General features: G+C 37.3%; 1 protein-coding gene across 1 annotated transcript in view; it reads left to right on the top strand.

The window, feature by feature from the left end:
- The window catches only part of tenm4 (teneurin transmembrane protein 4), a gene marked incomplete at its 5' end in the record, with an annotated part of 174,702 nt that overhangs the window by 69,553 nt on the left and 77,701 nt on the right, over positions 1 to 27,448 (top strand). The window contains 5 exons of the mRNA XM_081371629.1: positions 1,477 to 1,693; positions 9,659 to 9,760; positions 11,450 to 11,644; positions 16,803 to 17,003; positions 24,123 to 24,308. Coding sequence (XP_081227755.1) covers positions 1,477 to 1,693; positions 9,659 to 9,760; positions 11,450 to 11,644; positions 16,803 to 17,003; positions 24,123 to 24,308 — 901 coding nt within the window. The remainder of the gene's footprint in view (positions 1 to 1,476; positions 1,694 to 9,658; positions 9,761 to 11,449; positions 11,645 to 16,802; positions 17,004 to 24,122; positions 24,309 to 27,448) is intronic.

The following is a 27,448-nucleotide window of genomic DNA, read 5'->3' on the forward strand; positions in this document are numbered from 1 at the left end:
AAACGAAATTCACTTTAAAGAAAGGCTTTAAACAGTTGACATTTTCACAAATTTCAGTGTCCTTCGACTCCTTCCACACCTCCATCCCCAGTTTGCAAGGAAAAGAAACAAGCCCTTGAGCCCACTGTCCTTGTGCAAAACGCACACATACATAAGATTTGCGGAATTCTATGTATAATAATCATGGATGTACTGTTTGAAGATTGACAGGGAGAGGACCAGCATACTATTAGGACTGTACTTACAGGTTTTTTTTTTATTTTGTTATTAAAAGGTTTGAGTACAATCGGTAAAAAATCAAAAGTTAGGAACAACACAGCACATGCAGCCAAAAATGGGTATTGAGGATCAACTCCTGCATATTGTACATTTTAAACACAAGAGTTATTTCAAATAATATCTAAAGAATATTCACAGTTCATTAGCTGTGCGAGAATCACAGTTCATTTTCTTCCTCCAAGCAGAGAAATGTACACTGAACTTATAAAAAAACAACTTGACTACTACCATCCACAGAGTAAATGTAATCCCATGCTGTCTGGTTTAGATTTCGTTCGTGTGAACATCCATACGCAGCACAAAAGTCCGGTATCATCCATAAAATCGAAGTATAGGCGGAGATAGCAGCGTTACCTAGCTACTTCATATGGCAAGACCCCTGTTCAAAGATGGCGGCGGTTTTGACGCATGTTTAGAACCCCAAGGCGACATCTAGTGTTTATATCTATGGATGATAATAAGAAATGAACATCAGCATATTAGAATGATTTCTGAAGGAACGTGTGACTCAATTCAGCTTTGACATCACAGAAATACATTTAAACATAAACATCTATTTTATTATATAAATGTTCCATAATATTATTGTTTTACTGTATTTTTGTGGAATTTTCTTTCTAACATTAAAATCTTATCGAAACCAAACTTTGGAACAGGAATGTAAAGAAAATTAAACCTCTTTTGTTGTTTTTATTTAATTATTTTTTTATTATTTCTGTTATTTATAGAATTATAGTTAGTTAAAATAAAATAATACAAATGAGGATTATCATGATGATCATTACTGATATTTTTTTGCAATATTTTGTAATATTGTAATTATATAAACATAAGCAATGATATTAAAATCAGCATAAATAAAAGGCAGTACAACAATAACAAAAAAAAACTACCATAATTTATTTTTCAACATTTTGTTTTTTGTTGCAACAAAAATGATTCCTAAATGTTTTATGACACGATTTAGAGGTAAACTGTACAGGTTTGAGGTGTGAGATTCAATACATAAATTTGCATAAATTGGTTCAGTGAGCAGCTGTCTCTTCACACCTAGCATTAGTCCTGTTCTCGCAGCCTCAACCTGCCCTTAGAGACCAGCTCCTGTTGGCTCCAACGTGTAGGACTTATCAGCTCCTGAAGGCTCATGTGTCAGTCCTAATGCTTGTTTGTGGTCTGTCTGTCTCTCCTTGTCTCCAGTTTGACTTTGTGGAGCTGTTGGATGGCCGTCGACTCCTGTCGCAAGGGTTTCCAGGTCTCGAGGGTCCGCCTTTTCCAGCCCAGCAGCGGAGCCTATTGCCACTCACTAGTCACGATACAGGCTTTATACAGTACATGGATTCGGGCATCTGGCACTTGGCTGTATACAATGATGGGAAGGAGACGGAGCAGGTGTCCTTTCTAACAACTGCAATCGGTTAGTACGATATTAAATGGCAGTGACGCTATAGCTTAAAATTTATCTTCAAATAATGCAAGATACATTTAAATGTGCAAATGGTAATTTCTTCTCATGTGAAATATGTAAAAGAATGTTTGGATGGATCTTCAGTGATAATAGCCATGTTTTCTGATGAACACAGAAGTCTGATTCACACATGTTTGGGCACGTGACATATTCCAACTTGGCATCGCCAATGAAAACCAGTGTCATGCAAACCTGCCATTGCAATAACAGTTTCTAATCTCTTGATTTTCTTTTTCTTTCATTTCCCATTCACTGGAATGGGATTGACTTTGTAATTTTATTTGTGTTGTTAATTTCAAACAGATATCTAAAGCATGCATTTTTCTGATGAAATAGTAGTCCATTAGTAGTCCAGATTTCGAAAATGATTTCCTCGTAAACCTCAGAAATATTGATCCAGAAAGAAATCAGATACCCACACGACCTTTTTGTTGGTCAAAAAAATAGTAAGTAATTCATCTGTAGATTTTCTTTTGGGTCGATCTTGTAATCAGATGGCAGTAAAATCATCGACCTCATGTTCCTATTTCAGTCAGTTAACGTCCAAATATGGCCCAAGTCACCATGAAATGGACATATAAGGACAGGTGGCCACTTAGGTTGCAGCCAACCAGTGTTCTAAATTCATGTAGCCATTGCAAGCCAAAACAACCAACGAAACCAAAAATGACTTTGACCGACAATCTCCACCTTGAGATTATCCACCAAATAGGGCATATGTCACCATGTTATGGACAATATAAGGAAAGGTCATCATTTTTCCAAATTGAAACTACGTTCTCAATTCTGTGTAGTCATCAAAAGCCTAAACAATCTTAGAACTGATATGGCTTTGACAGACAATCCCGGCCAAAATTATCCAACATTTTTCCCCCAAACTAAATAAGGCGTTTCTAGAAATCTTCACCTGCACTGCGTTACTTGTCAGAGCCTACCATCACTGATATTCCCCTTTTTTTGCATTGCTATCTCAGCCGGCCTAGACTTCTACAGGGTAATCAAGGTAGATTTGAATAAGAAAGATTGCGGAAATGAGCGGTGCTTCTCTATGCCTGCGTGTGTTCTTCACTGATGGCTCGTAAGACTCTTGTTAGTTTTTGAGTGCCTCCCAGCAAATCCCGCTTCCCAATTGCTGTCTATTTGCATAGAACACAGTGGCCTTGATTAAAAGCTTCTGATTGACGACCCTTCCGTTCCCCCATGCATATTATTGGTCATTATTTGATCACATTCACGTGCATTTTTTTTTTTTGCTGTGAAAGACTTTGCCATTCCATCCTTTGCCATGCTTGATGGAGGCGATTTTGATTTTGTCCTTTCCATTCCGCATCCTGAAAGCGGCTTTGATTAGCATGAGTGCATCAGGAGGGAGGGCAGAGCTTGAGGCCGTCGTGAGGTTTCAGCTTTCATAGAGGTGGCAGCTGGGAGCTGTTCTCACATGCTCTTTAATTAAACGCTCCTGGGCCATGGTCCATCTGCGACGGCAGGGTGGAGGGGTTTGCCAACCTGTCGATCAATGCGAGTGTGTCTGCCACACATCCATTTCTGCAGTTCAAGTTCATCGGGGGAAAGACGGCACTGCGCCCTATCACCCCCAGCAAGGATGGAATACGATACCTTATATATACGAGACATGACATGGTGGTTTAGTGTGGCAGAAGATGAGGAGAGAAAGAGCCAGTCTGTTTATCATGTGTTCGGTGCTCTTGAATTCAACCTCCATTGGGAGTTTGTTGGCCACCTGTGGTTCAGGGCCAAAGACGGTGGGTGAAGAACAAGGAGATTGAGAGGGTGAGAAAGACTGAAAGAAAGTATGTCAGGTGGATGGCGACCCTCAGCGGGATTCAAACTGCACCCGGTTTTCAGTACAGAAACACTGAATAAGCCCTTAGTAAACACTGTCACTGAGGCTTTTTCAAAACATTACACTTTGTTTTGGCTTCCTGGCCAATGGCACAGGCTCAACCAGTGGTGTGAGATTGGGGTGTGGCTCTATGTTTGTCTTGACCAATCGTGGCCGGGGAACTGTTCAGGAAACAAAAGACATTAAAATAAGACATTTTGACAGTTGGTCACTAATGGTGCACACTTCAGTAATATTATTCCTTTATGCATTTATGTGAATAATACAAAAGAAATCGCAAAGAGATTTTTAATATTTCTATTTGTCTCTCATAGATTGCAGTGAGATTAAATATATTGCAAATGGAGACTCTTAAGTCTCCTGCATCTCAGACCTTGGTAATCACACATGACATATTTAGAGTTCCTGAAATTATCTTGTCATTGTTTCAAACTGTGCAATCAAAAGTCAGATTTCAAAATGAACATTTCTTATAACAGTCTTCCAAGGCGAATGTAATAATACTATACAATCCGCATTCATTTTATAGACTTGACATCTCAATGAAATCTCCTAGAGCTAGAAGAGCAACCTCTGAGCAATACAGATTTCCTCCGAGTACACATATGCCGTGGTCCATAAGGGACCTAAAGTTGAATATCTCTATTGTTCTTGCTCTTTCTCTCTCTGTGAATCTCTATTTTTGTTTCCTTCTTTTTTTCTTTTTTTTTTTGCCTCTCTCACCATAATTCTCATGACTCCTCATTACGGAGCTATGGTATCCGTCCCATGCGCGACACAGTCTCATTTGTCCCCGCCATGTGGTCTTCTGTTGTCAAAGTTATCAAGGATGTGTCTCTTGCTGTGGCAGTCACGTCTATTCCTGATTGCTCTGGTCCCGCGGCCTTCAGAGTAGCCGACAGGCCTTCAACAACAATTCTAATATTAGATATTTATCACAGATTGAAGCCAAGGACAACAGTAAACAAGAGCAAATGTCAGATCAGTTCAAGAGACCAAAGGTGATGTGTGTAATCATTACTATTGCTTATATTTGGAGTTAAACCGCAGTTTCACTCCAAGGCGAATGTTTGTTGAGAAAATCCAGCGCCAAAAATGATTTAATTTGAATCAGTTGATGTTAATTCATCTGTTCGGACCAACACAAATGTTTGCATGCCATCAATGGGACCGTTTTAGCTCTAAATTTCTAAGTTCTATTGCACTGGAAAGAAAACTGGGCAACCCGTAAGAGTTGCGTTTTAGGTCACATGCCCAGAACAACTGCTGTTACATAAAACATGTAAACACTGTTTGGCTTCTTTCTTCTCTGCGACAAGCTGGTGTCAGAAATGGAAAACTGTGCAGCAACACCTACAGTACATTCAGCGAGTTATCACATTTTTATGATAAACACTTACAAGGGCTGTCACTTTACGTTCGAAAATCAATTGCACAATCAATCGGACCAACCAACGCAAGTTTCGAAAACGAAAATGGGGAATCGATTTTAACGATCTCAGAGTGCGTCCAGCTCGTCACGATACGCCCGCAGCGAACGCGCGTCACACAGCAACTGCAGGCTCTGACAAACACGCATAACAGCAAATTATACTTCTGCATATTGTGTGTCTTTTTACTACAAAACTGTGAATTCTGCCGGTTATCAGACAATCTCATGCATACAGATACAGATTCGGGCTACGGTCTACAATCGCCTACTTAGGCGAAATTTGTTTGACATTTCTAATCGTAAACACAGACATGTTGAAGACTGAGGTAATGTTTTTCATTTATGCTATGGCAGTCCACTCTGCTTATTGTTTTTCGAGAATGTTGCACTCCTGTTTGTCATTGTCACGCCAATAAATCATCAGGAATATTTGCTGACATGTACGCGTCTCAAGCGCCCTCTTTACGTTCGTCCTAATGCCTGTTAGTTGTCCGTGGATTTGCCCATATTTGGCGTTTAAAATGGAAACGTCTTTAGACATGGAAAATCGATTTTACAACACAGGATTTTTTCACAAAAGTGACAGCCCTAACACTTACCTGGGTGTAAACAGGTCTTAATCGTTATTTGGGCGGATGATAAAATGGCTGACAAACCTAATAGACTTACATTTGAGAAACCCGAGCCATATGTTGAGAACAGAATATCATAAAGACTTGAAGCTGGAGGTTTTTGATTTGAAACAATAAGCATCCACCCAGCAGTCACCCAGTGCCACTAATAGCATGGAAATTATATGGCTCGTATGGGAAATATAACTATAACGTATATATAAATACTCTTGTGTTCTCCGTGTGTGACATTGATAAAAGTCTTTAAAGCATGAAGAAATATGAACCCTTTTTCAAATTCATATCTGGACACAGATTTACAGATGGAATTATATGTGACAGTTTTGAAGGGAAGTGCAGTGTCTGGACTGCAGGTACTGAACTCAGATCAGCCGTAGTGTCAAAAATGCTTTACATGAGAGTGACAGAGTCACAGCGAGAGATAGATTGTAGAGACTTTCTTGACAGATATGAAGCGAAAAAGCCATCTCGTGTATAATTGTATCTGTTGAGGTAAATACAAATGGCGAAGACTTGATTATTTTTAGGGTACTATACACATATACACTCCTGTCTATAGCCACCACAGGCTTTTGAGAGACCTGTATGTGCCGTAGGCTTAGAAATGGAGGCTGGAAGCCATCAAACACCCTACCAATGTCTTGATAGGCTCGGGTGTACCAGGGGATGGCAAATCTGCCAGCCTTTTCCTCTCACATCAGGAGACTTGTGCCTTTAAAATTCGGTCAAAAACATTCTCTGCGGCACAGTCTAGTTACCGCCCTCTCTCCTTCTTTTCTCCCCCCTTCCCTCCGTTCAGCTTCCCGTCTGTTGCATCCTCTGCGATGATTGACTCTCTTGAGGAAGGGGAAGGCTGTGTCCGGGCTCACATTTCCAGCCCTTTGTCCGGCACAAAAGCATCTTTGTCGAGAGAGCTCAACCACAGGCGCACCAGAGACTCGCGGGGATCCTTAGAGAGGGAATATTTTTCACTGCTATTTCATGTTTAATTCAGGTTGCGTCTGATTTCAGCTGTACTGAATTGTGTGTGGATTTGCCTCAGTACAAAAACGGAAGTTTATCACGTCAGTTAATTTACTGTGTGTCGTCATTTAAGTTCACAATGGGCAAATTTGTCCCCACCGCTTTATGGAATGATATATCTAATACAGAGGAAATTGTTCCAATTCTCAAAAATTGTCTTTTTTTTTTTTTATAACAAGTGACGATCTAGCACAAATTTGTTTGTTTATTTGTTAATGCTCTTCTGTCCCTCCGTTGCAGTTGTTATCAGTCGCAGAAAGTGATTCATGCTTAGCATTTGGTAGTTGATCCATGTGTTTATCCACTAAGCTACAGAATCCCGGGACAGACAGCAGCAGATGTAGCAATGAGGTTATCAAATAAAAAGTCCACTTGAGGACTTTAATCGGTCATCAAGAATGATTGCAGTTTAGACGTACTGTTTGGAGTACTTACTCTATTACAGACCTGATCTGTGTATCCATTTATTATATAGACCCTTTTTGCATATTTATGGACAAACTAATTAATATTCATGAGTTTTAAATCTGTGATGCCTTGATCACTTAAGACAGTTATCTAAATGGTTCTAGATTGCTGTAAGTGTGAACAGACGATGTCTACCAAGAATCAAGCACCACTTCTTCGCACCAGGAGTCTGTCTAATATATCCGCCATCTGTAATGAACCCCTTTTATATATACTCCTACTTAAGTCAGGAATCTTGTAATTGACATGTCGACATTCCTCGCATTTAAATTAGCACGCTTCACTGAAGGAGTGTGTTAGATGGAATTTCCATTAGCCGTGTCACTGGATGTGTCATGCACTCATGTTGGTTTTTGCAATGGTCAATGTTATTGCCGTGTCACAAAAGCGGCAACAGTAATTACAGAGAGTTCCTCATTAGACTGAAGTAAATTCATCAAGTGGCTCCAATTGAGTTCCACTTCACCTTAGACCTGCTGGCTAACAGAAAATGTCACACTTTGTTTACTCATATTTATGGAAAAAGTAATGCTTTTTTTTATACATGTACTTGATTTGAATTGTTTTTGAAAACGATCACTTTTCGTTTATTGGCTACCATACATACATTTTGTAAAACAAATTCTGTTATAATATTAGTTGAGCTTAAAGGTGATTTTTGTGTCACTATTTTTGCATTATTAAAGCTGCAGTCGGCAAGTCTGGCAGATTGGGTCGACTTAGCCAAAATTTCGAATGTTCACAACTCTCATGCCCCTCCCCCACTACCAGCGAGCACCCTCGCATCGAGGTCGTGCTCGTCAGTGCGTGTGTACCTGATTTTCTGTGAACGCGTCCGTCTTTTCAGCATCGATCAACACCATGGACTCGGAGGTAGGCTGCCCTGGCTAATCTATCCATAGATAGCAATAACCGAGGAATTGGAAGCTTGTTAGTAGATTTTCTCTCCGCCATCACGCTTCATGCAATCTTCAGGCGAACTTCAGGCATGTCGTGTGCATGTGATATTGTAACGTGCGCGAGGGAGGGGGGATCTGTGGCGTGTGCACGACCTGTGATTGACAGTCAGATCTCACCCCCCCCCCCCCCCCTGCGCTGATTGGACCTGATGATCCGGGAGCGGTGGATATTTGCAAAACAAATAACACGCTCCAGGTGGAGTTAGAAGCTCGTTTTTTTTTTCTAAAACCACCCTATTTATGTTGTTCTGTCGGATTATAGTGTCGATTTCACTGAATAGAGAGCCTAAGTCCCGCCCGTCCGCTTCCGGCTCATGGGACCTTACTTAAAAAATATGTATGGAAGTCAATGGCAAAAGATAACTTATCTTTTTATTCCGTCTGAACTGTGCCCTGAACTACACATATGATGTTTGTCAATTTAAAAGGTAATTATGAAAGTCAAGAAAGTCGCAGTTTGTCATAAAACAGAAGAGTAACGTTTAGTTTTATGTGAAAATCGCTCAATGAACTACATCTCTCGTCTCGCACTATGTACGTCACAAGATCCGTTGCTCGTATGTGTGTATTCTGGCTCAACACTCAGGCATGACGGCGTAACGTTACGATTATAATGTAAGACTATAGAAAAAATGACAGACGTTAGCTTCAGTAAAGTTAGCTTCATTCATTGAGAGAAAAGGTATGACGTCGCATGTGCGCCTTCTGGGTTTGTAGTCTTTCTAATTACGTATTTTCACAGTCTTATACCTCAGCAGTTTTACATCAAACTGCGACTTTCTTGACTTTAAAATGTATCTTTTAAATTGACAAACATCATATGTGTAAATCAGGGCACAATTCAAACGAGATCAAAATATTTGTTGTCTCTCGCCATTGACTACCATACAATATTTTTCCGAAATAAGGTCCCATGGTGGTCGACCGGAAGGGGAGGGACTTAGGCTCTCTATAGGATCAAAAAAATGTTGCTGACGGCAGCTTTAAAATTGCAAACATTTTGACATTTCCCTGAACACACCCCTCTCTGCCATCGGTCAGGCAAATATATAACTCTGCTTTAAACTCACCACATTGGTTGAACCAATATTCCTATGTTGGACTGATCGGGACGATCAAACAAAATGTGATTTGAAAGTGTTTACACTTGTATTTTAACATATGAAAAAAAAATCACCTCCATGTAAGCAACCTCTGTTATTATTCTTAAATCTTAATAAGTAACAACACTTTAATATCAGTTCCGTCTTTGAGCTGTTTTTCATGCTTAGTTTCATTAATTGGCCTGGGGATAGAGTTTTGAGTTCTGAAAGTTACAGTATGTTTTCATAGCGAACTCATATTTTGAAAGATCACGGAAAATTTGATCCCCCCTCATATGACCTCTTTAAAATTGAAACGGAACGTAGAGTACAACAGGAAATTAAGCTTTTTGCACCACATTCTTTAGGGAAAGAGAATAAACTAAATCCAGCAGGTGAAGCACTGATGAATGTGTGCGTCATTCTGACAAACATTGATGACATTCTCTTGCAGACTCTATCGATGACTGTCCTAGTAACTGTTTTGGGAATGGAGACTGTGTGGCTGGAAACTGCCACTGTTTTCCTGGCTTTAGAGGACCCGACTGCAGCAGAGGTGAGATTTGTTTACCTACTCCTCCATTAGCCTACTTTTCTGTTTATTACTTTTGGTCTTTCATCCCTGCAATCATTTCTGCTTCACTTTCTCTGTCACACACGCATTTTCTGTTTCTTACTAATATAATCATGTGTTTGTGTATGTATATACAGTATGTATGTATGTATGTATGCTGTCAAGCTGTTCAAATTTGTAATCAAATTAATTACATTAATCGCACATCAAACTTGGCTGTGAAAATACCCCCAAACGATCATTTAAAGTCATTATTGTGTTAAATAAGAAAAGCATCAAATAGACATTGCAAAAAGTAGCTTCAGAAAAAAAAAATATATATATATATATATATTTTGTTTAATTCAACATAGAATTCATAATAAACTTTTAGGCCTTAACGGACAGGGTGGGTAAGTGATGACAGAATTGATATTTTGGGGTAAATTATTCCTTTAATGGGTTTTTTATTAATATGGAGAAATGAAATATTTTTGTTGTAATTAAATGATACTCTAAATAAGAAACTAAAACTGCCTGTAGGTGGCGGTAATTGTCTAAATGAGTAAGTCATTGAATCATTGGTTTGCCCGATTGATTCGCTCAAAACGTGTATTCATTTAGAAATTAAACACTGTTGTGTGATGCTCTGAGATTATAAAATTAATGCTTCATGTTCATCATCAATCAACGGTATACAATGTAAGATGACCTACTGTACGTAGGTCTGCGGTAAATGGGTTGATAACTGTAACGCGTAATTTTTTTCCATAAATAATTAATTAAATGAACGCGGTATATTGAATTAAAAGTGCTTCATATGCAAAGACATTAAAATACTATATATATATTGCTGGGTAAAAAAATATAGATTTCTCGATTTTAATCGATTCTCATTTTTACGAACCAATATCGATTCTTAAATCCCAAGAATCGATTAGGCAAGTCATCCTGTTTTCAGTTGATGAATGAATGGAACATTGTAGCGCGCATCCCATCCAATAAATCGCAATAATATTTGTGCTTTGTTACTAAGTAACAAATAATTCATTATAATTTTTAATGTTCTTCAATATTTAATGCATGTTTGAATAAATCTGGCAAGTTTTTCTGACAGCCACCATTTAAATGTTTATATTTCATATAACTTTATTATTATAAAAATAAATAAGTGTAATTTAAGTGTTTGTATACAAATCAGTTAATTTTTACCTTCAATATTATAGTAGGCTAATGAAGCCTAGTAGGCTACAACTGACTCCCATAGTTTACAGCATTAGTTAAGAGATTTGTTTTCCTTATATATCGATTCAAAATGTATGCTTTAGGGTTCATGAGAACAAAAAGTGTAGTCACTTGTAACTGTGGTATTTTAGCAGACATCAAGGGGGGAAAAATTGGTTCTCTTGTGCCCCGTCACTTCAACATTGATTTTTCATACTTGAATTCTGTTCTCTCACTGCTGTTTGCATGTTTCTTGTGTATTCTAGTCTCTGATCATTCGCTATTCAGAAATCCCTTGTTCATACATAAAACTTCTGAATCGATGTGGTTTCACGGACTTTTACTACTGTAGCTTTTGCTGCAGTGCTCATATTGATTTTCACACAGACATGAGTTGAGTCCAGCAGGCCAGCCCAAGCTACATTTGGCAGCTCTGTGACATGTTGTGTATGTGTGTATTCTTTCCAGCGTCCTGTCCGGTGCTTTGCAGTGGGAACGGTCAGTACCTCAAAGGCCGCTGCATGTGTCACAGCGGTTGGAAAGGATCCGAATGTGATGTTCCTACTAACCAGTGCATCGACATAACCTGCAGCGGACATGGCACATGCATTGTGGGAACTTGCATCTGTAATCCAGGCTACAAAGGGGAGAACTGCGAAGAAGGTACCAGAGTATATGAAAAAAAAAAAAAAACTAAATCTTTTTTTGATAGTATTCTCAAAAAATTTGGAGGGGAAAAAAAATTCTAGCCAATATACACTCCTGGTCAAAAAATTGTATTTATTTTTTTATGTTTTTGAAAGAAGTTTGCATTCTTAACAAAAAAAAATAAATAAAAAGTCCAGTCTTCAGTGTCACATGATCCTTCAGAAATCATACTAATATTCTGATTCAAGAAACATTTCTTATTATTAATGTTGAAAACAGTTTTTGCTGCTGGATACTGATAGACTACCATTTTAAAGTTTGGGTTAGGTAAGGTTTAAAAAAGGGATTTTTTTTTTTTTTAAGAAAGTAAGGATGCATTCAATTTATCAAAAGTGACATAAAGACATATTATAATGTTACAAAAGGTTTCTATTTTGAATAAATGCTGTTCTTTTGAACTTTCTATTCATCAAATAATCAGGAAAAAAAGAATCACCGTTGCCACAAAAATATTAAGCAGCACAACTGTTGTCAATATTGATAGTAATAATAAATGTTTCTTGGGCAGCAAATCAGCCTATTAGAATGATTTCTGAAAGATCATGTGACACTGAAGACTGGAGTAATGATGCTGAAAATTCAGCTTTGATCACAGGGATAAATTACATTTTAAATACTGTACAATAGAAAACTTTCAAGCTTTTGTCCGGTAGTGTATACGTAATATCACCAGCCTCGCACCATTATACAATCTGCAATACATTATGAGCTATTTTAGTGTTGCCGTTGCCCCTCTTTTTTTATACGCCCAATTTTTATGCACCAAATCACACAGAAATGGAGAAAGAGGCCCGTCTTGGCCTTTTTTAGTATGCATAAGTACCCTTCTGAATATTTAAGATGGGCGTACATGACCTTCGAGTTTTCGAGCAGGCCCATAAGTATCTGACTCGTCTCGTTTCGCCTAGGAATTCTCCTCGCTCCTTCACATGCATTATGTATACTTTTGAGGGTCCAAAGCAATCCATTAAGAGAAGAACAATTCATTTGGGTCAAGATCCAATAAGTCAAATTTGCACTGAGAAGCCTGAACGGAGACTACAGCAGCCCGACGACAGGGGCGACCAAGCTGTGAAGAGATAAGATTAAAGTAGCCATTGTGCTTGGCAGTTTTTGAAGGCTCTCATTTGAAGATGAAAAATGATGTGTGCGATTTTGACAAATGGTATGGTCTGACTCTTCTGACCCCCGGCAATTCTATTTCGGGTCTCACCGTTGGCCGTTGAGGAAGAGAATGCCGACGCTGGCCCTTTAACGGTTCTACCTTTCTTCGCCGCGACCTTCAGGCGGTGATGATTAATTGCCAGGAGAGAGGCTCTTGTCATTTAGCCTATGATCCCTGTGCCTTGTGCCCAAACCATCTGCTAAGAGACCCGAACTCCTGCTCATCTATAGGAACGGCCTCTCCACCCATTTGTGTCATGGTAAAGGGAGTCGGCAATGTAGCGACCCCATCCCTCCTTTCCCATCATGTCCCAGCTGGCCTCATGTTAGCCATCTGTGAGGGCACATTCTGGTTTCACACCTTCATTTCCACATAGTTATACAGTACCGTGCAAAAGTTGTGGAGGCGGAAAGATTTTTTTCCCAATGAAATTAATACAAAAGTGTCAGTGATTTTTTTACAAAAGTCTATTTTAAATAAATGCTGTTCTTTTTAACTTTTTATTTATCAAGAAATCTAAAAAAAAAAATCATGATTTCCACAGAAATATATTGAGCCAAAACTGTTTTAAACATTGATAATAATAAGAATTGTTTCTCGAGCAGCAAATCAGCATTTAGAATGATAATTCTAATAGAATGAGGATCATGTGACACTGAAGACTGGAGTAAAGATGCTGAAAATTCAGCTTTACATTACAGCAATAAATTACATTTTAAAAAAATATATTAAAAAATTTAAAACAGTTATTTTAAATTGTAATATATCACAATATTACTGTTTCTACTTATTATTATTTTTTAAATTAGTTCATGATTTGGAATTTGAATAGGCCATACCCACAGAAATATGAATTGGAATGACAATAAGACACATTTACTGAATAGTAATTTAAAGAAATATCAAATAAATGCATTTAAAAAAATTGTGTTTGTCCACAATTGGTTATTAAATATGATAAAATAAATTAACTTTATGTATTTATTTGTTCATTTATTCTTTTCTAGTCTTCTAGCAATCTATCATATGTCTGTTTGTTCGTTTTAGCCTTTCAAAGATCATTCGTTCTAGCAATCTGTTGTTTATTTGTTTTAACATTCTATTTTTCATTCTATCATGCTATTGTTTGTTTGTTTTAGCATTCTGTTGTTTGTTCTAGCATTCTATCATTTGTTTGTTAAAGGGACACTTCACCCATTTGCATTAAGCTTTGCATTGTTAGAAACCCAGTCATACTATTGAATGGTCGTGCAACACTCTCTCATTTTCCCCTGAGACGGGAGAAATCTGTTATTTACCTCTTACACTTCCTCCTACAATGACGCAAAAATCGTCATTTTGCGTCATTGTAGGAGGAAGTGTTAGAGGGGGGGATTTCTGTTAAGACTACAGACACTAGTTTCTCATCTTTCCCAGGGTGGGGCGCGCTCACGCTACAGACCTATTACAGATCAGTGGGTGGGACTTTACTCTCTGAAACTGAAAGCAATATCCTCCATCTTGTTTGAAGCTAAGCTAACAGGCGCTGTGGAGACAGATGTAAAGTTATGACAATAGCGGAGGAGAGTGCTCAATATGATATAGAAGAAGAGGATTTCGGAAGTCGGATGCTTGAATCAGGTGTTTGTGGCTACCTTTACAAGCCGCATTATAGCGAAGAGCAGCCGAGGCAGAAGACCTGCCTGCCGCGGACGAGGAGCCCGGACTGGCTCGAGTTAGGGCGGACTGGTGGCGCCGGTGATCTCACAATGCAGCTACGAACCGCTACGAACACAGAGATAGAGTCCGTCTGCGGCAAAGAATTTCAACGATGACAATTTCTCCTGGACGAAATCTCTGAATCAGACGAGGACACGGACGTTTGTGTTGTGAACTATCCTAGTTTCGCACCGCATATGTTCTGACTGAACATCCAGGTACCATGCAATAATTCACCTTTTCGAAAGAAATACAAAGGAGGAGTAATGCACTATATGAGTTCGCCAACTAACTAGACATTTTGTGTGAATGTGAAATGAATTTCAAGCTCTGGTAGTAGCTAGCCTTGTAGACGGAAGAGTGATTTCTCTTATAGGCAGATATGCGCTTTCTGGATTAGTGGGAGTGGCTTGCGGAGCTGTGCAATGTGGTGCATTGTGGGAGTTGTTGTCTTTCATACAAATGCGTTCTGAAGTTATTTTTTGTCTTTTCTCGGTCACGAAGGCACCAAATTCAAAAATTATTTTACATTTCGACTACATATATGACCCACTTTAAATAAAAAACAATGTTCAAATGGGTGAAATGACCCTTTAACATTCTGTTGTTCATTCAAGCATGCTATTGTTTGTTTTAACATTCAATTGTTCATTCTAGCAATCTGTTGTTTATTTGTTTTAGCATTCAATCCTTCGTTTGTTTTAACATTCTATTTTTTGTTCTATCATGCTTCTGTTTGTTTTAGCATTCTGTTGTTTGTTTTAGCATTCTACCGTTTGTTAACATTATATTGTTCATTCAAGCATTCTATTGTTTGTTTTAACATTCAATTGTTCATTCTAGCAATCTGTTGTTTATTTGTTTTGGCATTCTATCCTTCGTTTGTTTTAAAATTATATTTTTCATTCTATCATGCTATTGTTTATTTGTTTTAGCATTCTGTTGTTTATTCTAGCATGCTATCGTTTGTTGGTTAACATTCTATTGTTCATTCTAGCATTCTATTGTTTGATTGTTTTAGCATTCTGTTCTAGCATTCTATCGTTTGTTTGTTAACATTCTATTGTTCATTCAAGGATTCTACAGTATAGTTTGTTTTAGCATTCTGTTGGTTGTTCTAGCATTCTACTGTTTGTTTGGTTTTGGCATTTTATTGTTTGTTTGGTTTTGGCATTGTATTGTTTGTTCTAACATTCTATTGTTTGGTTTGTTTTAGCATTGTATGGTTTGTTTGTATGTATTCGCTCGTTTTAGCATGCTATCGTTCTATCTAACATAAAAAAGTTTCAACTAGTTTTCTAGTTAAGAATGACATATACATTCTTTTGAATTTGAATTAATTCAGTTTTTTACTTTGTTACATTTAAATTCAAATTGCTGTTGTGCATTCTATTTGCTATACCTTAAGTCAAATTCTGGAATTGAATTAGAATTTCAAAGGCATTCTCAGTTCTAAACAGTGTGCAACCCTACATCGGTTTTCGCGTATGTCATTCCTATTTGTCAAATGGGTTGCAAAAACTGCAAAAGTTTTTACTTTATTTTAAGAACATCCCAGTTCATTCTTCAACAAGGGTTAGAAATGAATTAAGAGTAACGTGGGTACAGGAAGCTGAGTTTTTTGCCCATGGGCCATTGTAGGTGTCCTTGTTTGCATTCTGTCACGCTTGGTTTTGGGTTCACAGTAAGTGGGGGGGACCACATCCAGCATCGCTTTTCAATTTAGCAGAACATGCTCCGACCGCGCCAGTCTTTTCCCTTCCCGGCGCTGGGAGGAAATCTCATTACCACCAGCTTGAGAAGTCAGAGAGAGAGAGAGCAACACTCTTCCCACCTGCCAGTTTACTGCACGACAGCGAATGCTGTCATTTAATTTGACCGTTTGTAAATCCTGTTGCTCTCAGGGTTTTTAGAAGTGTCAGGCCTCCTCAGACGCGGCTGGGCATGCTGCGCGCTCTCTGCTACAAGAGCTAAACCTCTAGAGTCCTTCCTTTTTGGTCTATAGGATGGATGACTAAGGCCTGAGTCGCGCAATGAAAGGAAGATGAACAGAGGGGGACACTGAGCTATGACAGTTTGATGTGAATGCATGCAAGTTAGATATAGTGCGCTTGTCTTTGATGATGAGTTTGGTCTGATGGGAAATGGCTCTTCTGATGTATTTTTACTTTTGATTTCTGCTTTGAATTAGCTATGTGGAAAATGAGTTACTGAATACCTGTGCTGTGTGTTCTGTGTGTTTTTGTGCAGTGGACTGCCTGGACCCGACCTGCTCAGGGAGAGGTGTCTGTGTACGTGGAGAGTGCCACTGTTTTGTAGGTTGGGGAGGTCCTGGATGCGAAAGTCCACGTGCTTCATGTATGGAGCAGTGCTCGGGACACGGGGCCTTCTTGGCTGACACCAACACTTGTAACTGTGACCCCAACTGGACCGGTCACGACTGCTCCACAGGTCAGTACAGTGGCGGAATGACGAAATGCCCTATGCTGTTGTGTTCACTGCCTTGTTACTTTGTATTTATTTATTTAGCTTATTATTGTTTTAACTAAATGAACAGAGGGAAAAACGATTTAGTTATTTTCATTTGTGTGCACCAATCAGTGTTGGTTTGATATTTTTCATATACTATGATAGTATTTATTAATATTTATTTTTCAATTTTATTTTATTTTTATTTGTTATTTTATTTTATTTAACCATGGTTGTCAGATTGAAAGTAGTAAACAGTTGCCAGATTGAAGTAAAACACGGACAGAAAATGTGTTCTTTTAACACAAAAGCTTGAACTCTTGAGATCTGGCAACCGCAAGCATGAACGCTTGTAGATGAGACTTGTGCTGCATTCTGTAAAGTTGCTGTCTGTAAAATGTTTTTTTTTGTTGTTTTTTTACAAAAATAAAGGGAGATTTTGGTTAAGTTTTCATCTTTAACTAGATTTTAGTCTTGACTCTATATATATATATATATATATATATTCTTCTTGGCCTTTGATTTAATAATCATTTAAAGGTCCCATGACATGAAATTTTCACTTTCTGAGGTTTTTTAACATTAATATGAGTTCCCCTAGCCTGTATATGGTCCCCAAGTTTCTAGAAATTTCAATCGGTGTAAATCGAGCTTTTGCTATCTTTCTCTGCCTTTGAGAAAATGGAGGCTCAATCGCGCTGATCTTGAATCTCCTCCTTGTGACGTCATAAGGAGGAATGTTACCTCCCCTGTCTCTGCTTTGCCCGCCCAGAGAATATTTTCCGCCCATGAGAAAATTAGCTAGGAAGTAGGAACGCGCGCGCGCGCGATTTTAGTTTGTCCACGAGAGATATCATGGCTTTTGAGCGAGCGAAGCATAACAATTGCTCAATAATTGGATGTAACGTTACAAATGAACACCGAAGGGTTAATACAGAGCTGGGCTTGCTGAACGTCTGAAACTAAAGTCTGGATCACTCTCTTTGGCTCAGCTACACACCTCGGACAAGTAAGTCAACTAACTTAATGATATATAAGTGTGTTGCTTTACTGTTTATGGTTGCCTAGCCCTAGACTGTAACACGCATAGACATAGTATATTATGTCTATAGTAACACGTAGAATGTGGCTGTCACATTAGCTATGCAGTTTATGTGTGTGAATACACACACTGTAACGCGAGTGTTGTACACTTCTTATTTGGATAACCGTTTTCCTGTTGGTTATACGGCGCGCGCGATATCCGCATTTCAAGATCGCAGAGCTTGATGATGTAATTGTAATAAGATAAATTACAGATGTTACAGATCTCTCATGAGAAGGGAACAGTAGGTTAGCGTTAGCTACATGATAATAACTGTAAACCATCCGAATAAAGTACCGTCTCCAGACATAATATTTTAAACTAACCATTCAGAAACGTCCTGCTGGAACCGCTGAGTTGTTGCTTCTCCATCCGGATCAGATTCTGGGTCAAACTGAAATGCTTGAACGACTGCGTGTCCTCGTGCCATTGCTATATCCAACGTAAACATGCACGCCACGGTACCGTTGCGCAAGATGGTCAAGGCCACACCCACCCTCCACCTCGCGCCACCTTTCTCCTCCTCATTAACATTTAAAGCTACAGACACCGAAACGGCCTGTCTGAAGGAAGCTCATTCTGGGACTGGCTTGTAGTGGCTATAATTCTGCACCGAGGCTGAATTTTTGAAAAGAGATTTCAGATACAGTACTAGGGACCACTAAGGCCTATATTAAAGCCTACAAAAAGTAGCATGTCATGGGACCTTTAAGTATCGCATACAAATACCTGCCTGAACTGATCATATCAATTGTGTACTCTGTATGGGGGACTGTGTTAGCGTCACACTAAACTGAAGGGCAAATCGTACACCTGTGTTTGTGAATTTATCTCTTTGTGAGCAGTTCATCTCATATTTCTGCGTGCCTGTGCACAAAGTGATTTCTGTTAAAATTTCCTAAACCCTCTAAATGAAACTTGATGCAGCTTATCGTTGCTAATCTTCACGCCACCTGTTGCCATGACAGCGGTGGCTACAGGTGTCAGGGTGTAATTTCATGCTTCACATAATTTACCTCACTGTTCTCGGCTCGTGTGATTGAGAAAATTCAGAAAAAACAATATATGCTAAGTGCTTCGGCAAACGCTCAGTCAATTGGCCATTATAGAACGTTTAAATTAGAAACACTTCAAAGACATTTTTCCTTCTGAATTAAGCAGCCATTTTTGAAACTCGGTTGATAAAGTTAGCACCGTTTCATTTCCTTTCTTTGATCCCATCAAGAATAGGCAGTTTGGTCAAATTCTCCATGGTTTCAAAACACTTAAGTCCCCTCCTCTCGACCCCTCTCCCGGTCATGCCTGACCACCTTTTCACAGAGATTTTTCCACATTTGAGCTGTTTCAGTCACGCTAGTTAGACCTCCATCAGGAGGCGGGGGTGAAACAGCAGCGTCTGATACAGCTAAAGCAGTTTAGCACCTCATGGAGGTTCTCACAGTGACCTGTGGAAAGTGTGCTTTGATTTCCACTCAAGCTGGTACACTGATGTCTTCTTACACTAGACAGGAGTCTCACACCTGTGGTTTTGGTTTAGTTGAGGTGAAACACAATCTTTAAAATCATGACTGGAGTACATTTCGAGAAGCACCTAAACTTTTAACTAACTGAAGTAATAATACACATGTGTATTTTTATATTATCAGCAAACAATCTGTATCGGTCGATAAATGCAATTAGTTTGCTAATTGTTTAAAATTAGCCGATGATCAGGGATGATTATATTCTGTCAATCAGGGAGCAGGAAAATGTAACTCATACTGTGTGTAAATAAAATGTCTCTTGTGTTGAATTTAAGGCTGTTAACATGACAATAATGCATTAACTGTTAAAAAAAAAATCAGTAATGCTAAAGCAGGCTGTATTTGATCCTTTGAGTCACCTAAAGTTCAAGTCAGGGTTGCCAGGTGTGCGTTTTTTCCCCCATCAAACATTATTTGTAGTGCGCCTCCCATCCAATAATCACAAATGATGTCCTTATATCACCAAAATGTCGTTTTGTACTTCAAAACATTAAATGTGTTGTGACTGATTGCTGTAGCTCCTCAGTCAGTTCGAGTGGGAGTCTTTTCTTCCACTTTAGTTATAGCATGAAGTTATAGCATGAAAAAACATTCATGAACTTTAAAAGGTATGTTGAAAGATACAGTACAGCTTGCTGAAGAGTATCATGTCTCATGTAATCTGTGTTTCAACTGCGGAAAAACGCCAATAAATCAGCTTGTGAACAATATCGCTTAAAGGGATAGTTCACTTTGAAATAAAATTTTGGTATGTTTTAGCTTACCTCAAGGGCATCCAAGATGTAGGTGTCTTTTTTTCCGCAGTAGTTTAAAGTTTGATATTTTTAGGTCAAACCGTTCTTGTCTGTCAGTCATATAATGCAGGTCTATGGTCACTGTCTCAAAGAGCATGCACAGAGTCCAAATTAAAACAATTCCCCGTCGTCCAAATTAAACAATTCCCCATCGTCCGCGTCCAAGTGATCTGAGGGCGCGGGCGGGTATCACTTGGACGCGGCTGTGTTCAAGAGGTAACAACGATATAAATACTGTTCGTTTTCTCACACAAACCGCTCGTTTTCGTGTCTTAGGCCATCAGTGTGTACTTACGATGGGGAATTGTTTAATTTGGACGATGGGGAATTGTTTAATTTGGACTCTGTGCATGCTCTTTGAGACAGTGACCATAGACCTGCATTATATGACTGACAGACAAGAACGGTTTGACCTAAAAATATCAAAATTGAAACTACTGCGGAAAAAAAGACACCTACATCTTGGATGCCCTTGAGGTAAGCTAAAACATACCAAAATTTAATTTCAAAGTGAACTATCCCTTTAATGTTGCATTTACATCAGAAAAACAGAATGTTCACAGTTTGATAGTTAGCTATAAAACACTTATTTTCTGTTAATTATATATGTATGTTTTAAATGAATGTGTCATGAAGAAGTGTTTATGAAAATGCAACTGATCTGTATACAAACATTTTTTTTTGAGTGCAGTTATTATATCTGACAATAATTAGCAGTTGAATAGTTTATAATAAAATATAATAGCTCTAATATTATAGTTATGTTATGTACCAAAGGAGAGGGTTGCCTGTATAGTTTACAGCATTAGATGGGAGATATTTTTTAATGGTGATATATATATATGTGTGGTAAGCGAAGGTAAAGCAGTCCTAAAATGCTGTTTTAAAAAAAGCATCCCAGAATGCACCTCAAAGAATGTGATTTTGAAGAAGATAACATGGTATGATAGCATGTAAGACAAACTGACTAATTAATAAATGAACAAATGTTACACAAATCAAAACATCTTACAAGCTGTCATCTTCAAAATGCCCTCGAAACAGGGACATTTATTATTAATATCACTCAAAGTGTTTAAAAGCAGTGATGCAATATTGTTATTTTGGTCACTGCTATTGCAAACACAACAAGGCTTTGAGAGATCAGGGAATTTTTGAAACATAACTATCTGTGAATATGAATTTCACTTTAATGCCAAGCAGACAGACTGACCTATTATGTAATCCGAGGGATTTGCTGGAAATAGCCATTTAAAGCCTGGCTTCTCAAGCGAAACATCCAGCATGACTAAATTATTAAGAAACTTGTACTCTCCTGTGCTGGCCTGTGCAAATTGTGAGCTTTGGAATATTATTTAATTGAATTAAATATATATATATTTTATTTTATAATTTGTATAAAAAAAAAAAAAAAAAAGTAAAGTTCCGGTATACAGTATTTATCCCCTTGGCAAACATCTGTGAATGTTTTTGTTTTTGTTCTGGGAAATTGTTTTGCAATGTTAATGGTTATAACATAAATGTTGGGGATAAAATAAATGTTATGCCACAAAACTAAACGAAGATACGGCCACTCCTAAAATCTGTAAATCGCTTCCTCCCTCTCTGTCACTCCTGCTTTTTTCCTCTTTTTTGTCTCTGTTCTCTTGGTCACTTCTGGTAATTGAAAAAGAAAGCTTTCAGCTCTAGTATGTTTGCAGGCTGGCAGCTCCAACACATTCTGAAATGAGCTGTTGCAAACAATCAAGATCTGCATCAATTAGTTCTCCTCCTCCATTAAAGGACGCAAGCAGGAGTTACCCAATTATTGTACAACGTTCAGAGCGTCTTTGCCCTGCAGTGAAGCATTGTGGGAACGATTCACTGATGGTATCATCCTGCCACTTGGCTGCTGTGTAACCTTAATGAGAATAGCTTTGAGGAACACCTTTATGAGAAAACGATATTTGCATTATCATGCGAGATGTTTTTGCGTGCATGCGAGAGGCAAAATACTAGGTGATCGAAAGAGGGACACTAAAGGAGAGTAAGAACGAGAGAAAATGAGCAACTGTGTCTCCTTGACAACTTTAAGCAATGAAATGCCATTAGGATGCCTCTAATTGAAATGTTGCATGTGAAATTAAGGACATTTACATAATTTAACAAAGACCCAGTGTTGTAATTAGCATGAGGGAAGGATGTTTTTTTTTTTTTTGCCTTTGAGCTTTTAAATCTGGTAATGCCATGTTATGGTTTGTGCCTGAAAAGACTAACTTAACTTTGTTTTATTTGTAACAATGACATAATGCAGAGTTACATTAATATAATTGACTCATTATTGGCCTATAAGCAACCTTCTTTCTGGCTCCCCTCTGCATAGATTTGAATAATTAGACCACATTACATAACCACTGTTCTACACTTTGAAGAGGGCTCTCATTTGCATAGCATGAAAATATTTGTTCTTTTTTTAAATTATTTATCTGTTTATTGTATCCACCTTTTAAAATCGTGTGTGTGTGTGTGGTCTGGTAAATCCTACATTTTGGGGACAAATTGCCCCTACAAAGATGGCAATATCTGAAGTCTTAGACCTTGTGGGAATTTTTTTTGGTCCCCATGAGAAAAACAGCTTATAAATGACACAAAATGAATGATTTTTTTGAAAATGTAAAAATGTGTGTGCATGTTTGTGCGCGCTATTCTACAGAATTGCAGGAAAGTTTTTAATTTAGTTGATTTATTTTATCATTTTTGTTTTTATTTTCTGATTGTTTGTGGTTAAAATTCATACAAATCAAAAAAAAAAAAAAATATATATATAGGTCCTGTAACTGATCACCATTTATTATAATTGCCTTTTTGCCTTCGCTAGTCCATTTTATATTGATCTGTGGTATGAAAATTTTTCTGAAGTACAAAAAATCCATGTCATTTTTCAGTTCTAATGAGATCATGAAAACTACAAAGATGATAATTATAATTATATAGTATATATATATATATATATATATATATATATATATATAGTTTTAGATGAAGTATAGTTGGGCATGTCAAAAGTATTCCATGTTAACTATTCCTTCACTTGATGTTTTGTGCTTTATCCCACAACTTTTGCATTATGTCAAGATTTCAAACTCACTAGACATGTGAAGCCAAACCTTCCCAGAACCCTCAGAGGCAGAGACCATTTTATTTGTGAAATCTCAAGTGTTAGATTTAATTTGTGAATTAACTCTCAATTATTGTCTCTCACAGATCTTTCTTTTTATAGAAAAACAATTTTTGCCACGCTGCCTCAGCTTTCACCTCATTACTTATGCAGTGAAACGACTTCAATGATCCAGCGTGTGTCTCCATTTCTAAAGGAAGTCAAAATTGGATTTTGTTCCTTGACTTTTCTTTCTTCTTTCTCCCAAACAAAAGAAGGAATTCCCCCCCCAAAAAAGTAGGAATCCAAAAAGGAAGAGAGACAGCAGAATATCTGCCCCGTTAAACCTCCCACAAATCCTCGAACCCCTGCTTTGTAATGGTCTTATTAGATTTGTATTGTCCAAAAGGGATAGCCCCCTTTATGAGGTGCAGGAATTTCTTTTCACTACCCATCAGACAAGGTAGCGAAGCGTGGCCGTCCCATCACTGACAATAACTCCTGGATTTGCTTTCTCTTTACCTCCTCTTGGCTAACACCCCTTCCCCCCCCCCTGTCCCGCAGAGCTGTGCGCAGCGGACTGTGGTGGACATGGCATCTGTGTGGCGGGAAGCTGTCGCTGCGACGAGGGCTGGATGGGCGCCGGGTGCGAACAACGGGCTTGTCACCCGCGCTGCAGCGAACACGGGACCTGCAAGGACGGGAAGTGTGAATGCAGCCCGGGATGGAACGGAGAACACTGCACCATCGGTAAGGAGCGTGGGATGAGGGTGGAGTCGTGGTGGGGGGAAGGTGTGAGAGAAAGCATGCGTAATTGAATTTGTGCAACCCGGCATAGCATGAACAGGTTTGCTCAAGGATATGAAGCTTGTCTTCATGCATTTTAATGTGGGAATGTGCTATGGTGTCTTTTCATTTCTACTCATCACTTCCCTTTCTTATTCTCTTTCTCGTTCCATTCGATTAGTTCATTTCGAACCCAAACATTTGCATTGCACGAGCTGGGCAGTCACTGGAAAGGCGTTCTTTACGTTGGGGAATTAAATTGCAAAGCAATTTAACAAATAAAAAATGTTTTTTAGTTAAAAATATTCATTATATTTGCAATTCCCTTTGGTAAAGTTCTTGTTTAAGTTACGTGTTTCGACTTTAATTTAGTTTTATTTGAACCAAAATATACCAATATATTTGAAAAAATACAGTTGGGATTTGAATTTAATTACATTTATTAACCCTATACGTCTTATTGTTTCATATTTGATAAACAATTTACAGTGCCTCTAAATTATTAACATGATCCAAATTTTGCAGGAAAATGTTTTACACAATCTATTACATTCTTTCTATCATCTGATTGATAGTTTATACTTTTTGAGCAAATAAAAGGCCTTTCCTTTCCAATATGTACCACATTCAGGTCGTGAAATCTGTGAAATCATTACTGAGTTTTTATAAAGTAACATAACTAACAATATAAAAACTTTTATATTGCTAATATTTCACGATGAACACTTACTTGAATGAAGCAAATTGGCTTTACCTGATTATCCTTACATATTATTAGTATTTTTTTTAATCATGTTAAAATGTGATTATCAAATATGATACATCAGGCCTTTGAGGAACGTTTATCTGTTCATCTCTCAATCATCATATGTTTTGTCCCCCACAATAATTATTATTTTTTAAGTCTGCTATACTGTTATAAAGATAACATTGATTTACATTACAAGCTTTTACTTTTTGGCCATATAAATATCAGCAGCTACACCAAATGACATATTTCTGGTCAGTTTGGGTGTCTGAATAAAATTAAGATGCGTGAGCTGCATATTCTCGTATGTCATACTATGTCATAGAAGCCTGATGTATCAAATTGATACTTAACACAAAATGGTATTTTAATATAGCATTTTAAAAAGAGTATGTTATTGTCAAAGCATTTTAGCTTAGGCACCATGATGATCATAATTTATACTTTTAGAAATAGATTTAGTCTAATATTGGTTTCACTGCACAATAGCACACAACCCCATAAATGGAGAGAAGCCACCCGTCCTTGTTCCATGGTCAGATTTTAAGATAATAAAATTCCTAGCATGGAATATAGCTATACACATTAAATTTCTGTTGTTTCATTTGATCAGTTTTTACAAATATTGTAGTCAATCTTATTATTATTTTCTTCAGATATTTATTTAAAAAACAATTCAATCCTTAAGTTAAGTTAAAAGTTAAGTAATGACCATTTGTTGAAAGAAAAGATATATATTTAAATATTTAAAAATATGTTAAGAAGTTCAGGCCCTACATTGTTCCTTATTGTAGACCTAACCCTAACCTACCCCTTAAATCAAAGAGCAGTGATTGGTTGATAAGTGATGCCCTAACACCAACCATAACCCTAAAATCTGATGGTCGTTTTTTCAGGGTAAATCACATAAAGTGTTCTTGATGGGCCAATAAAAAGTCTGTTCTGTGAGACTGCATCCTGATGTGTGTCTCAACATCATTGTCTCTCTGTGTTCTACTTTTTGTCTCTCATCCTAGCCTTAGCTACTTCTCTGTTCAAGCAAGCACGTAGTCTGATCTGGTATTGTTTTTAGTTTTTTCTCTAGCTGTAACTTTTGATTTTGTCTCTGAGTTTATCAGTCAGTGACCAGAAAAAAGAAGACTCTACAGTAACAGCTCCTCACAAAAGCAAAGCAAAAGAATCCATATTCTATTTTGATCTTATGAACTGCCTATTTCTGTAAAACAAGAAATCTTCTAATGCAGGGGCATTGTAAGATTTTTTTTTATTTTATTTTTTTTTTCTACTTCTTCTTCCTTCCCGGAGACATTACAGTAGCATTTTGTCTTTTAATATTTTCTTGATGCATTATTGATGTTCTTCATACATGCACCATAGTGAAACATAGCATCCCAACAACAGCAGGGACCATACATTATCGTAAAACTTGTGCCATTAAAGGTGGTAAGTGTTGCCGGTCCATGATGTAATCTACAGAATGATCAACAGATGACGCATTGCTTCTCCACTGCTGGATCGTAGCCTGGCCATCTCATCAGTGACATGCTCTTTCTTGATAAGCTTTATACATCTTACACCTTAAAGATGTAACAATTTTATAGAATTAGTGCACTTCATAATGCATAATGCATTTTCAACCTCCAATCATAAAGCTATATAATATGCACTGTACACTCGTTTTTAAATTTTAACGACACATTTCAACCGTCATTCATAAAGCCGTATAATATGCATGTCCAACAATGTCCAACATAAGGCCTTATGAATAGTTTTATAATGTGTGTATAATATATATATATATATATATATATATATATATAGATAGATAGATATATATATAGATATATAGTATATATATATATATATATATATATATATATATATATATATATATATATATATATATATATATATATATATATATATATATATTAGGGCTGTCAAAAGATTAATCGCGATTAATCGCATCCAAAATAAAAGTTTGTGTTTACATAATATATGTGTGTGTACTCTGTATAATTATTTTGTATATATAAATACACACACATGCATGTATATATTTAAGAAATATTTGCATACATATACTGTATATATTTATATATAATTTATGTTATATATAAATATAATTTTTTTATATAAAATTTTCCTTAAATATATACAAGCATGTGTGTGTATTTATATATACAAATTTAATTATACAGTACACGGTACACACACATATATTATTTAAACACAAACTTTTATTTTGGATGCGATTAATCGCGATTAATCTTTTGACAGCCCTAATATATATGTATATATATATATATATATATATATATATATATATATATATATATATATATATATATATATA

This window comes from Scardinius erythrophthalmus (genome assembly GCF_964197995.2).
Source record: "Scardinius erythrophthalmus genome assembly, chromosome: 7".
Lineage (NCBI taxonomy): Eukaryota > Metazoa > Chordata > Actinopteri > Cypriniformes > Leuciscidae > Scardinius > Scardinius erythrophthalmus.